General features: G+C 40.6%; 1 protein-coding gene across 3 annotated transcripts in view; it reads left to right on the top strand.

The window, feature by feature from the left end:
• smc5 (structural maintenance of chromosomes 5) overlaps positions 1-15,356 on the top strand; it is a 52,258-nt gene that overhangs the window by 31,479 nt on the left and 5,423 nt on the right. For all 3 annotated transcript variants that reach the window (XM_061788607.1, XM_061788600.1, XM_061788614.1), the window contains 7 exons: positions 3,008-3,131; positions 7,873-7,995; positions 8,085-8,210; positions 8,308-8,403; positions 11,971-12,075; positions 12,689-12,808; positions 14,538-14,717. In XM_061788607.1, the coding sequence (XP_061644591.1) occupies positions 3,008-3,131; positions 7,873-7,995; positions 8,085-8,210; positions 8,308-8,403; positions 11,971-12,075; positions 12,689-12,808; positions 14,538-14,717 (874 nt within the window). The remainder of the gene's footprint in view (positions 1-3,007; positions 3,132-7,872; positions 7,996-8,084; positions 8,211-8,307; positions 8,404-11,970; positions 12,076-12,688; positions 12,809-14,537; positions 14,718-15,356) is intronic.

The following is a 15,356-nucleotide window of genomic DNA, read 5'->3' as shown; positions in this document are numbered from 1 at the left end:
CCTTATATACTGTCTTCAATCGCCCACTAAAATGTCCTGGTGGCCACAAATCCCAGTGACGACAGGAGCTGGATGTGCACTCGGATTGCTTTGCAGACCCTCTTAGTGCCTTCTCTTTGTAGTTTCACTGTTCTCCCACAAGGTTTTGTGTGTACGCATGGTCAGAGCTTTTTCCTATCCTCAGTCCTCTCAGTGTCCCACTTCTTCTTAGCTCACCTCTTTCCTTGTATGGTTTCCTGTACTTTGAGGTTCCACCACCAAATCTCCTTCTCCCTTTTCCTGCCAGAAGATACACCAAGTACTCTCCTGCCTGTCTCTCTGATCACCTTGGCTGTAGTTGTCCAGTCTTCTGGAAGCTCCTCCTGACCACCGAGAGCCTGTCTCACCTCTTCCCGAAAAGATGCACAACACTCTTCCTACCTAAATTTTATATGAAGAATAATGATTAGAAAGTGGAGAGCCAAGAGACAAATATAGGGTGAGGCAGAAAGGACAGATGGTTTTGAAATTTTACTGACCTCAATGTGTTCGTATTGAAATAACATTTGACACAATCAAGTGAAGAAAACAGCATCCGTCACGTGTCCGTTTTCATTGATGCAGTTCTGGAAGGCGTTGATGGAAGTTGGCTTCCACTCTCTCCAACATTAGTCTGTTTATCTGGTCTGTGGTCTATCATTTTGTCTGATCTGTGTTACTGTGACTGCCGAACGTTACATTGAGATGATAAATAACTTGTTTGTGCCTGAATTGCGACCAAGTATCCTATCCGACGTGTCTGGTTTCAGCAGGATGGGGCGATGACCCACACAGCCAGAGCATCAATGGCCGTTCTTAGTTCTCTTTTTGGTGACCAGCTCATTTCCAGGTTTGCTGACACTCCTTGGCCCCCTCGGTACCCTGATTTGTCTATGTGTGATAATTTTGGTAGAGCCACCCCAAGGCACGTGTATATGCGCATAGACGCCATACACTGGACGAGTTGAAGGAAGGTATTTTCCATACACTGTAACAGCGTGTGTACCCCCCCTTTTTTTGTAGTAAATGCTGTAAACATACTTGTTTGTGTAGTGTGATTAAAAAAAACCAAAAAAAAAACAGACAAACAACTACAAATCCAGAGCTGCCAACCTATAATTCACGAACAAAACAATCTGTCCCAATTTCCATATTTTAAAATTTTTTGTCAAGAACATTACCTTGCGATAGTCATAATCATAATTATTATTAAATTATGGCTTCAATATTTGTCATTTTGTTTTTATTACGGCAACCTTTTAATGGTGGATTTAGTTGCAGCCTGAATCTAAGTACCAGTATATGACATTTCGACGTTCCATCGTCAAAAATATCTGTCTATGGATTCATTTGCATTTTGCCAATTCTATTTTCAACCCTTGTAGCAAAGTAAAACAGGTCTATGAAAGCAGATTAATCAGAGCTCAAACGTTAAAATTCAAACTCATCCCTCTATTTTGCAAACAAAAAAATAACATTGCTGATAGACTGAATTGGATACTTTATGTATGGACAATAGCTTTGGTTTCAGTTTTGTGCAATGTTCTTCTTGGACGTCTTCTCTTGCTGTTTAGCACATCTGCCTCACAGGTCTGAGGAACGGGGTTCAAATCCCGGACCCGCCTGCATGGAGTTTGCATATTCTCCCCGTGCCTGCGTGGGTTTTCTACGGGTACTCCGGTTTCCTCCCACATCCCAAAAAGATGCATGGTAGGTTGATTGAAGACTCTAAATTGCCCTTGGGTGTGAATGTGAGTACGAATGGTTGTTTGTTTATATGTGCCTTGCGATTGGTTGGCGACCAGTTCAGGGTGTACCCCGCCTCTCGCCCGAAGATAGCTGGGGTAGGCTCCAGCACGCCCGTGACCCTAGTTGAGGATAAGCGGTATAGAAAATGGATGGATATCCACAATTGCTGCTGAAACTCTGCAAATTTCCCCATTGTGGGACTAGTAAAGGTTAGCTCATGTTACACATATTTATTAATAATAATAATAATACAATACTTTTAACCTGCCCACAATCTGAAGTGACGTACTAATTTATTTCAGGTTCATACGTGGCGTCCTGTGTGGAGGAGTATTATTTTATATTTATTTGTCTAAACATGTATTAATTGGCCTGTTATTTTGTTGTTCAATGTTGGTTAGTCTTTGCGAAAACGCTGTTCCAGCCAGACGTATGTGACAACTGTACTGTATTACCAAATCACAAATCATTTTGATGTTTTATGACTGGATATAACAATAGCTTAGCAATTAGCATGGCTTTGACATCGTCTTTGTCTATCCACTCCTCTTCCAGCAGCATGGTAAGAAGTGTAGCTTATTCGCTACCATGGAGGCGATGATGATGCATTGACACCGGCCGCATGGAGAACATTTGCCTCCGCGGCTTGGCAGCCAGGGGGAGTAATAAAATAGCGTGCACCAAGCAGCTGTTCAATGTGTACGCGACGAGTCAACGTTCAGTGATTTCCGTAACAAAATATGGACGTTCCTAACTTTTGACAGCTTTGCAAATCTAACAGTGACTTTTTTACCCAGTATTGTATTGTTTTAAAATGTATCCAAAAACATAAGGCAATTTCTGAGTCTTCATTAGCTGTTTATGAAATTTTGTGCTTGCACGCTACTTTCACTCACGTACCGTGCATCTCCCTATCCATAAAACCTCATGACGCACCTGATGCTAACATACAATTGGAAACAATCTAGATGGGACAACAGAAATTCTTATTAAACCATCTAACCTACATGACATTAACACACAAAAATAGGGCATGCAACAGTTGTAACGGGCAAATATTCCCTCTGCTCTATGGAAATGGGTAGAATTTCTGGAGTTTATCTTCAGCTTTTAGTTTAGTGACTATCTACTTCTTGTTGACCTAGTCACTTGATTTATTGGGTGTGCTTACATACCAATCTTAAGACCACTTTTTATGCTATTCCTTTGGAGTCTGATGTACTACTTTCATGTGTTTTAGACTGAGGCAGCTGGACCACAGTGGAATTGACCTGAAGAAGGTTGAGGCGGAAACAAAAAAGAAAATAATTGCTGTCAATTCCAAGAAGACAGCCGTAGTAACTGCATTAATGGAACAAATTAAGGTAAGGCTGAGTGAACTGGAATGACTTCGCAGCAACTCTGATTCTTATGAGGTTTATACATTGTTTGCTTGAAATTTCCTGTCGGCACATTTTTTTATGATGGGTATGTACCAACCACAATTCTAATGAAGTTGGGATGTTGTGGAAAACGTAAACATTTTGCATATTTTTGCAATTCATCCTGTATTTGATTTTTCTAAACTACAAAGCCAAGAAATTTGTTAAAACTGATTTTTTTTTTGGATGCCTGCAACATGTTCCAACATACGAATGGCACCCTGTGTCCGATACCCCCTTTGCCTCATAAATATAATTTGTGCAAATTGATTTCTCTACAAAAGAAATTGTTGTGTATTTAAATAATTCATATTTGAAAATTAAGAAGGCATTTTGCTGTTTAATTTTCATTAGAGCGCCTTTCCTTATAACAAAACTCAAGTGTTTGGGAACTGAGGACAGCTTTGTAGGTGGATTTCTTTCCCATTCTTGCAACTTCGGTTGCTCAACAGTCCGGAGTCTCCGTTGTCATATTTTGCACTTCATAATGCGGCACACATTTTCAGTGATAGACTCGAACTCTTTTACTCCGAAGCCACGCTGTTGGAACACGTGCAGAATGTGGCTTGGCATTGTCTTGCTAAAATAAGCAGGGATGTCACTAAAAGATGGCAGCATCTGTTGCTCCAAAACCTTGATGTATCTTTAAGAAATTATGGTGCATTCACAGATATGCAAGTCACCCATGTCACAGGCACTAAAACACCCCCATACCATCACAGATTCTTGATTTTGAACTTTGCTCTGATAACAATCCGAATTGGCCTTTTCCTCTTTGGTCCAGAGAATGCGACGTCCATCATATCCAAAAACAATTCGAAATGTGGACTTGTCAAACCACAGCACACTTTTCCACTTTGCGTCAGTCCATCTGAGATGAGCTTGGGACCAGAGATGCCAGCAGCGTTTGTGGGTGTTGTTGATTCACTATATTGTCAAAAAGTATTCGCTCACCTGCCTTGACTCACATATGAATTTAATTGACATCCCAATGGTGTCGGGTTGAGGTCAGGATTTTGTGAAGGCCAGTCAAATTCATCCAGACCAGACTCTGTCATCCATGTCTTTCTGGACCTTGCTTTGTGCACTGGGGCACAGTCATGTTGGAAGAGGAAGGGGCCAGCTCCAAACTCTTCCCATTCCCACAAAGATGGGATGATGGAATTGTCTATAATCTCTTGGTATGATGAAGCATTCAGAGTTCCTTTCACTGGAACTAAGGGGCCAAGCCCAGCTTCTGGAAAAACAACCCCACACCTTAATCCCTCCTCCACCAAACTTTACACTTGGCACAATGCAGTCAGCCAAGTACCCTTCTCATGGCAACCACCAAACCCAGACCCGTCCATCAGATTGCCAGATGGAGAAAAGTGATTCCTCACTGCAGAGAATGCGTCTCCACTGCTAAAGAGTCTAGTGGCGTTGTGCTTTACACAACTGCAGCCGACTCTTTGCGTCACACTTGATTTATGACTTGAATGCAGTCGCTCGGCCATGGAAACCCATTCCATGAAGCTCTCTACGGACTGTTCATGAGCTAATCTGATGGCCACATGAAGTTTGGAGGTATTTAGCGATTGACTCGGCAGAAAGATGGCCACTTGTGTGCTTGAGAAGTATCTGCACCATTTGCACAATTGACATTGTCCCAGATTATCTCACTACTAGTCACTTTAAACTGAATACATTTCTTAACGTCGCCGCGCCCTTTGCACAATGGTCATTGCACCAGACTACTGTTCTAGTAGTCATTTCAAACTGTTCTAATTGCTAGAGGACTCTGCATCATTTTTGCACAATTGTCAAAAAAAATAAACCAGCATTACCGGTAACCTTTTATTTCTCCGTGACTCTGTTTTTTATGTTTTAATGTCTCAAAAGTATTCTCTGTCAATTCTGTTGTCGTACTAGAGCGGCTCCAACTACCGGAGACAAATTCCCTGTGTGTTTTTGACATACTTGGCAAATAAAGATGGTTCTGATTCTGATTCTGAACCTCTTTGCATTATGTGCCTCAGGTATCCGGTTACAGTTTCTGCTAGAATTCCCTTGAGAGCCACCGTTTCTTTCACAAATGTTTGTAAAAACAGTCTGCATGCCTAAGTGCTTGATTTTATACACCTGTGGCCATGGAAGTGATTGGAAGACCTGATTCCGATTATAGGGCTTTCACTTTGCATTGTACAATTTTAACTTGCGTTTGTAGCAACAAATTTCTTAAACTGACAATGGTTTTATGAAATGTTCCTGAGCCCACGTGGCATCCTTTACACAGTGATACTGTTTTTTTAATGCAGTGTCACCTTGTGGGATCAAAGGTCACAGGCATTCAATGTTGTTTTTTGGCCTTGCGTTTTACATGCAGAGATTTCTCCAGATTCTCTGAATCTTTTGGTGAGATTATGGACCATAGATGATGACATCCCTAAATTGCTCTCAATTGAACGTTGAGAAACATTAAAATGTTTGACTATTTGCTCATGCAGTTGTTCACAAAGTGGTGAACCTCGCCCCATCCTTGCTTGTAAACAACTGAGCATTTTGAGAATGCTCATTTTATACCCAATCATGCCACTCACCTGTTTCCCATTAACCTGTTCACCCGTTTAATGTTCCAAAGAGGTGTTTTTTTTTAAGCATTCGTCTAATTTCCCAGTTATTTGTTACCCCTGGCCCAGGTTTTTGGGAACGTGTTGCAGGCATCAAATTCAAAATCAGTTTGAAAATTAAATATCTTTGTTGTGGATACAATTGAATATAAGTTGAAAAGGCTGTTTTTATTTCCCATTTTACACAACATCCCAACTTCATTGGAAGTGTGTACCACTGAATTTTAGAGACATTTACTAGGGTAAACCGATTCGACCGGCTCTCCGTTCGTAAAGGTGAGAGATTCTACTGTATCGGTAGAAGACTCTTTAATCGATACAAAATCCACCAGGAATCCATAGATATACATTGGTTGTAGAGTTGTGGACCGGCTATGAGGCTAGGAATCAGTTGCCAAAGGTTTTACTGTTTTCATCTCTTAAAACAAGAGCGGGAGCTCTCGCGTTCTCCATATGTCATGTTATGTTCAGAACCAAAAACAGCAGTGGTGGGCACTAGCGACACTGCTTGTTTAACTATACAGTATTTCTCCATAGTGCCACTATTTCAACATCAAATGGCTTTTCAGTAGTTACATTTCCCCCGGAGGTTGTAAACATTGACTGCAACATCTCGTTACGTACCGTTTCTCAAGTCCGCCGTCGACAACGGGGCACGCAAAATGTGCGCGGCAGTGTTAAAATGCACACAATGGCAGAGGTGTATACATTTCGGCAATTCCCATGGGCCATACCTCAGCAAAATAATGCTTCTTTTTGAGTCCTCTCAGTCCATTTATACGTGCCACTGTTGGTACTGTGCGACCACAAAAAGAAAATCCCGTGAACGTCCATTAAAAGGACATACAGCCAGATATGTCTTGATGGTAACACAAGAATCATCAGTTTAGCTAAGCTAGTCATCATGATTTAAAGTTAAAAAAGTCAGTCAACACGGAGCAAGCAGTGCGATTGTTAAAAAAACACTACCAGCGAGCAGTGCGTGTGTGCAGTGGCAGTCCTAGCTTGAATGGCACACGGTTTGCGAGATCCCCCTTTGGCTCATAAATATTGTTCATGCAAATGATATTCTCTACAAAATAAATTGTTGTGGTGTATTTAAATAATTAGATATTTGAAAATATATAAGGTATTTTGTTATCTAATCTTTACAGTGCCCAAAAGCAACAATGCGAATGTCATTTTATAGAATTGGGAAAAGTCAAGTCAAGGTTCTTTGATTAACATCTACAGCAAATTATATTTACTACTAACTCGAATTGTTTTCACACTGTATTGAATCGTATCACTCCCATACTGAACCAAATCGTATCGAACCATTTCGCCCTTAAAGATAAATTTTTTTGAATGATAGATAGATATGTAACAAATCGGCCTCATGCCAGAGACTCCCAACCCTAAAATCCACACATTAGTCATCATAAATGTATGAATAATAATACCAGAGTTGGGCGTCATGATGCCCGACTGGTTAGATCATCTGCCTCATAGTTCTGAGGACCCGAGTTCAAATCCGGCCTCACCTGTGTGGAGTTTGCATGTTCTCCCCGTGTCTGTGTGGGGTTTTCTACGAGTACTCCGGTATTCACCATGACATGAAGAGCTGCTTAAAATGCTTGAGCATCTGACACTTCCTGGCCAAGAAGAACATCGCTGTGCTGGAGCTACCTCCCTACTCACCCGACTTGACTCCATGTAATTTTTTCCTCTTTCCCAAGTTGAAGGGGAACATCAAGAGGACTTGTTTTGAAGAGGATCCCAGAAGGATCCTTCCAGGAGTTCATTAAGGTGTCGCAGAGCGCTGGGGAAGTGTGTTAGACTCCACAGAAATAACTTCAAAGAGGAAAACCTTTGCAAACTCCACACAGGCGAGGCCTCATTTGAACCTGGGTCCTCAGAACACAAGCTGGCGCATGAATTTCAATAATACAAAACAAACTTTGACCAGTAGTGTTTGTGGATGAATATTGGCCCTTTTTTACGATTGTTTTGAGTTGTCTGTTGTTCCCCATTTTTTTTCAGAATGTCATTTTAACCTTCTTTGTCCCTTGTGCCTCTGACCCCTGCTCCTCCAGATGCAAGCCAAATTGACCATGGAGAAGGAGTACCTGGCATTGGAGATGACGGGGCTGTTGGCAGTGAAGACCAAGCTGGAGAACGTTTGTAGAGAAGCCGCGAATGGACTAAAAGGCATCAATGTAAATATTTGACTCTCCATTAGCTACTCATCATCTTCTAGCTGCAATATGTGTAGTTGATGTACTACTGGTTGTGTGTTTTTGTGTAGCAAAAATGCAGCCAACTTGAGGAGAGTACTGCACGGCTGAAAATCCAATGTAAAGAGATCATGAAGAGAGCCAAATCAATCTGCAGGATGCAGCCCGACGAGGCGTTACCTCGAAACCTGCATGATGTCAGCCTTTTGCTGCACACTAAATATCCTACTTGACATGTGATCTGATTGGTGTGTGAGTGCAGTTGCACTACAGTACTTGTTTTTGTGAATGCAGGCTTTCAGTAAGCTGCCTGACACATTGGATGAGTTGGATGCCATGTTGAATGAAGAGCGGTCCAGAGCTGAGTGCTTTCCTGGACTCAGTAAAAAGGTAAGGGCACTTGACAGTCACCCCCCAAGGAGTGGTGGATTTTAGCCCAGGGTGGAGAAACTCTAAATGCGGGTTCGACTATGTAAATGAGACTAATTGTGTTGTTGTTTATTTATTTATTTATTTATTTATTTTTTGGTGGCAAAATTTAGAACAGCTCGCTTGCAGACACATTTTGGGAACTAGCTACCATAAGATTGACTCAGTAGTAAACTAGTACATTGCATTTGTGTCAAGGAACTATGTTGAAGTTATACAGTTGGAGGAACAAGTATGTGAACCCTATGTAAATTCTTACATTTTTACGTAAATTGGTCATAAAATGTAGTCTGATCATCTAAATCACATCAATAAAGAGTCTGCTTAAACTAATACCACAGAAACAATTGTTTTCATGTTGTTATTGAAAATAATGTATATGTTCACGGGACAGGGAGGAAAAAGTAAGTCAACCCTTGGTTTATTAATTGTAATGCACAGTATGAACAATCATTGTAGTACCTTGGCTTTAATAGTAACACATACACATTGCATGATGTCTCTGACTACCTGAAATGTTTCTTGGCTAGAAAAAGGCAAGGCTCGAAATGGATGGGCATCGCAATTTGCAAGTGAAAATTTGCATTTTGTCCCTCATAAAAACACCTTGAAAAGCAAAACTGTGAATCACAGATTTTTAAGTTTACGATAATTGAACCACAGAGACAGTCCCCAAAAGCTTTGCTGGGCTGGACGCACGGGCGATAATGCCACAAAACGTGCTCATGTCACCTACACGAACAAAGTAGGAGGTGGAAGCAAAAGGCATTTGGTGGACAAAGTGGGAAGATGGCGACGACGAATATAGAAGACAAATCAAATGTGTGGAAAAAAAAGAGAAAATTGTGAAATGGTGGGACAATTTCAGACTGAAATGCAAGGCGAGCACTGTGACATTTAATCGTTGTAACATGGACCTTGCTCTTTGCCAAAGACGCCCAGTAGAATTAAGAATAATTCTTAGAAAAAACTTAACAAATTACAGATAATACTTCGTTTTGATCACATGGGTAGAAGCAAAACCATGCATTGTAAGAATGCATTATCCATAGGTTGAATTTTTTTCCAGAATTTTGAGGTCAACATTGGGGGTGCGCGTTATACATGGGTGCACACTATACACGAGAAATTACGGTACATTAAATCACTGGGACATGCAAACATCTCTGTTGACAAGTAAAACAAACAAGAATGGGGTTCATGGGAGAACACCAAGGATGACTGCAAGAGAACAGCGCAAAATACTCAGTGAGGTAAAAAAGAACCCTGGTGTCAACTGAAGATGTACAGAAATCACTGAGACATACAAACAATCCATCCATCCATTTTCTGAGCCGCTTCTCACTAGGGTCGCGGGCGTGCTGGAGCTGGATCCCAGCTATCTTCAGGCAGCAGGTGGGGTACACCCTGAACTGGTTACCAGCCAATCGCAGGGCACACATAAACAAACAACCATTCGCACTCACATTGACACCTAGGGGAAATTTAGTGACTTCAATTAACCTACCATGCATGGTTTTGGGATGTGGGAGGAAGCCGGAGTGCCCGGAGAAAACCTGTAAACTCCTCACAGGCGAGCCTGGGGATTGAACCCCGGTCCTCAGAACTGTCAGGCAGACGCGCTAACCAGTCTTCCACCGTGCCGCCCATACAAACAATACTTTTGACAAATCGACCACAACTAAAACAATAAACAAGAATGGGGTGCACGGGAGAATACCAAGGAGGAACATGATGCTGTATAAAAAAAAAAGAAAAAGACCGTTGCTGCACATTAGAAGTTTGATAAAGAGCAGTTGGACATTCTACAGCACTATTGGCAAAATATGTGGTCATATGAAACCAAAGTTGAATTCTTTGGGAGGAACACTCAATGCCATGTGTGGAGGAAATATAGCCCAGTGCACCAGCATCAAAACCTTATCCTAACTGTGAAGCATGTTGGAGGGAGCATCATTTTATGGGCCTGATTTTCTATCTCAGGGCCTGGATAGCTTGCTATCATCAATGGAAAAATTAATTCATAGGTTTATCAAAATATTTTGCAGGAGAACTTGAGGCCATCTGTCCAAGAGCTATCTCAAAAGAGGATCAGTGTTACAACAGGATCCAAAACACAGGACCAAATAAACAAACAAGAAGAAAATACATGTTCTGGAGTGCCCCAGCCAAAGTCATATTGAGATGCTGTAGTCTGACATCGATAGAGCTCTAGGAATCTTGCAAACTGCAGGTTTTGTAAAGAGGACTGGTCCAGAATTCATCTTGATCGTTGTGCACGTCAGATCTGCAACTACAGGAAACATTTGGTTGAGGTTATTGCTGCCTAGGAGTTATAACCCTCGCAGTGCAGCCGTTGTGGCGGCTAGCTTGACTTATAAATAAATAAAAGATGATTCTTCTTCTTCTTAGTTTTTTTGACTGGGGGCAGGCCTGAATGCGGTTGTTTTTCATACGGTGTAGGTAATGGCACTTTGGCGAAATAATTGTGCGAGGGGATCACATAGTTATTGTCCAGTACTTTGAGAACCAGTAATGTTTTCTGCCTTTTTTCATTTACAGTTATTGTCCCTTTTTGTGTTCCTGTAAACTAAAAGCTGCTCATTAGAGCATGGAGTGTGTATTCCTAATGTCGCCCCTACGCTATTGCAGTAGTGACCATGTAAACAGTCCTGCCAGACTTATGGTTAGGATCATTTATGGTTATCAATCCCAGATATGCTGTAGTATAGCCTACATTAGTCATTTCTTTTGTTTACATTTTGATCCATCTGTTAGTGTTGGGCGATTAATTGATTTTATTGTTTAATTTGAGCTTGTTCTGTATTACTAAAGGAGCAGACCCACAACAGTGCTTGAATAGCAGAACTTGTAACACAGTTATTGTACTCATAATTTGTTAATACAAAACTTCATATTGAAAATATTAGTGTTCGCTGTCTTTTTGATGGCATGTGTTTGTTTTGGCTGAGATGCAAATGTTCCTGACAAAATCAGAATGTTCCTGACAAAATATTCAAAATATATATCTCTGCATAGTTTTAGTATTCAAAGTATTCAGAATCAGAATTATCTTTATTTGCCAAGTATGTCCAAAAAACACACAAGGAATTTGATTGTTTAGTCACAGACTTTCCTAAAAAGTGTTATGTTTCCTTTTTGATTGAAATTGCGTTAAAATGTACAAAACAGTGACGTTACTCTTGCCTGTCTGGGAACTCAGAACTCCTAAACCTCTGATCCTAGAATTGCCCCTATTGTGGTTATATTAAATTTAAAGTATTAATTGTAGGCAATTATAAACATTTTATGGAGGTGTCACTTACTCACCATTTGCGACAGAGCTTGTTATTATTGTACAAGATGTTATGAAAATTTTTTTATATCATGTCCCCTTTAAAGTTGAGGAAAGGAGTGTTTAGCCTGTGCTTTAAAGAGTGTTTTTAACATCAGTATTAGATTGAATCTCATCAGCTGCTTAAACAACAGCATTTGTTGTGTGTGACCTTGATTGTTGTTGTGTCTGAGGTGGTCGAGGAGTGCAACAAGCAAGAGCAGGAAATAAAAGAGCTGGAACAAGAGCTGACTGAGAAGAACGCCGCCTTAACTGCTTTCAGACAGAAGATGTCAGAGGTACCTGTACACCAGTTACTCAGACGTCTTTTGGGTGAAATTTCAAGATAACCTAAAATGCACTGTAACTTTTACTGGTGAACTTTATTTGACCTCTAAACATTTGAATGTGCATATCTAACGTTTCAGTACAAATTCACAACAGTTATTTGATCCGTAAATAGCCCAACACATTTTCTGCTCCAATTGGAATTGGTATTTAAACAGTCCTCATCTTCATGCTGTTCACATTTTGATATCATGAGACCTAGGTGATACCTCATAATTGAGTTTCTCAGAGGAAATTGGACACTGACTGAGCTTAGCCTTAGAGAGTCAAAGAATGTCATCAGCAGGTTGCAGCAGAGCGAGTCACAGAAAGGCAAAGAAGTGAAATTGATTTTTTTTTTTTTTTTGGCCATTCAACACCTTGTTAGAAGAACAACAAAAATTTGCAGAAAGTCCTGAAAGATTGAACAGTAGGACAGTGTATTCAGGTTTAGAGAGTTAAATGAAGTTGATCTGTAATGGTTATAGTGCACTTTAAGTTCATCCGGAAATTTCACCCAAAAGCCATATATCCAACACTTTATTTGAGCAGTGTGAATTTTGTGTGCGTGTGTGTTTTGCACAGGCTAAAGAAAACTGGCTCAACCCTCTGAAACAGTTGGTAGAACAAATTAACAACAAGTTCAGCGATTTCTTCCACGCCATGAAGTGTACAGGAGAAGTGGATTTGCACTGTGACAACGAGGTAGCACACTTTAAAACTAAGGCTGAATGATTTACTCTTGTAAGTGTGCCTTTTTCCCCCCTTACACACATACAGTGATGCCTTGAGATACGAGTGACTTGACTTAGGTTTTTTGAGAGAGGCGCCGTCATTCAGCCGATTCTTTGCTTTGATTTGCGTGCGCAAACTTGAGATACGAGCACTGCCAGTGAACTCAACTCGCTTTACAATAAGCAGCACTTTGGAAAATAGTGAACAATTCTTCAAAAAAGAGGCCTCAGCTGTTTAATGCCAGTCCTGGTTTAAGTTTACTATCAAACTAAACAAAACTAGGAGAATTACACTTTGTGTAGTTAAACCTATAATACTTGAGTTTTGTCCCCCCCTACACTGGAATTCAGTCTTACATCAACAGACCCGTCACTTTGATGTGAAGTAGGTGGCCGCTTGTATGTAATGATTCTACAACATTGTATGTCATTTTTATTGTTTTGAAGGCTAGCTAGTGAGGGGAAAAAAGATGAATTCTTCGGAAGAGGCAGTTGTTGTAAATTTCCTATTGTTGCATATTGCAATGCATTTTGTTCATACATTGCTCTGACGGTATTAACTTAGTTTATTTTACATCAGGCACCTTTTTGGGCAGCTAAGGGGTTCTTGGGAAGAGGTGCGGGTTTCATTCACGGCAGACTGCTGTTATTTTCTTTTATCAACAAAGCCTGTCGGTGTTTGTGAAGATATCAGACAGAAATAACCCAGGCATTATAATGCAGACAGAGTTCCATGCATGTATTTTACATCAGGCACCTTGTTGGGCAGCTAAGGAGTCCTCAGAAAGGATTTTTGTTTTTCATCTTTATTGAGCATGTTCAATTTACAAAAAAACAGACAAACGGACATCCTGAGAAAAACGTGTAGAGTTTGTTCCCAGCAATTAATTTTTTCCTTTACACAGTCATTTTTGCGTGATTAGTTTGTGCTACAAAAATGCAAAATGTTTTTATCTAGCTTTTTACAAACATGATACAAGGGGCCGCCCTCCACCAACTGCTTGGTAAAATGCGTCATTTCCGCTACGTGATTTTCGGTGCACCACCAAGTGAGCTAGCGTGGCAATGTTTCTGGTAGACACGAAATATAAAAGATCAAATACTGAAAAATACAGCAAGATGTTAGAGGAGCTGATAGGCTTAATCAGCATTGTGTCATCTCTAGTAGTGGCTTGGGTGAAAATGACTTTTTATTTTTATTTTTTTTAGACAAAAATAGTTACATACTCAAGCTTTAAAAGAAACACAGCTTAGCATTTAGCCTTTCTGCTAGCTTTATGCTAATGCTTACGCATAATGGGAAATCTATACATAACCCTTTAAGCAACTAATATCTTATCACAAACGAACGAATTAAAGGTGAGCAAATTTGTTATTTAATAAGTACTGGTAGCCTTTCATGATAATCAGTTCCCAAGAAGTTGCTCTCAGTTTTCTGTTTCAAAAAGGTTGGTGACTGCTGATGCACATTATATCAAGTCTGTCTCTTATACTGCGCCCAGGTGGCCAAGGGGGGCAGCAGTACACTGGCCATAAAAGAAATGCAAAGTGGGACATAAGTTAAAAAAAATTTCGATTCTCTTTGTCATTGCTAATGTTCTTATAAAATGCGATATAATAGAGTGCCTCATGCACTAAAATTGGACACCAAATTCAAGTCACTTTGTATTTGATTGATTACTGTTCCTGATCAACCGCAGGAGGAATATGACAAGTATGGCATTAGCATTCTGGTCAAGTTCCACGAGAGCAGTCAGCTGCATGAGCTGACACAATTCCATCAGAGTGGAGGAGAGCGCAGCGTCGCCACCATGTTGTACCTCATGGCCCTGCAGGAGCTCATCCGCTGCCCCTTCAGAGTTGTGGATGAGATCAACCAGGTGACCTACACGCACAATGACACGTTTACACTACACTACTTTTCAAAAGTTTGGGGTCAACCAGACTATTTAATGTTTTCCATGAAAACACACCATTGTATACACTGTTCAAAAACGGTTTGGGATATTGGGCTTTCGGGTGAAATTTCAGGATGAACATAAAATTCTCTACACCAGGGTATTCAACTAAAATTCAGAGGTCTAAATTTCTTGAAGCCAGGGGCACTATTTATGCCTATATGCATATATATATATATACATACATACATACACACAGCGGCTGAAATAAGTATTTAACACGTCACAAGTTTTCTCACAAAATATATTTCCAAAGGTGCTATTGACATGACAATTTCACCAGATGTTGGGAACAACCTAAGTAATCCATACATACAAAGAAAGTAGAACAAATAAGATCAGAAATTAAGTTGTGTAATAATGTGAAATTCAGCCGCTGTGTGTGTGTGTGTGTGTGTATATCCATCCATCCATCCATTTTCTACCGCTTATCCGGGTCGGGTCGCGGGGGCAGTAGCTTTAGCAGGGACGCCCAGACTTCCCTCTCCCCAGCCACTTCATCCAGCTCTTCCGGGGGGATCCCGAGGCGTTCCCAGGCCAGCCGAAGGACGTAGTCTCTCC

This window comes from Phyllopteryx taeniolatus, chromosome 1 (assembly GCF_024500385.1).
Source record: "Phyllopteryx taeniolatus isolate TA_2022b chromosome 1, UOR_Ptae_1.2, whole genome shotgun sequence".
Lineage (NCBI taxonomy): Eukaryota > Metazoa > Chordata > Actinopteri > Syngnathiformes > Syngnathidae > Phyllopteryx > Phyllopteryx taeniolatus.
Note: the sequence above shows the minus strand (reverse complement) of the source record. Positions and strands in the feature narration are given on the sequence as shown.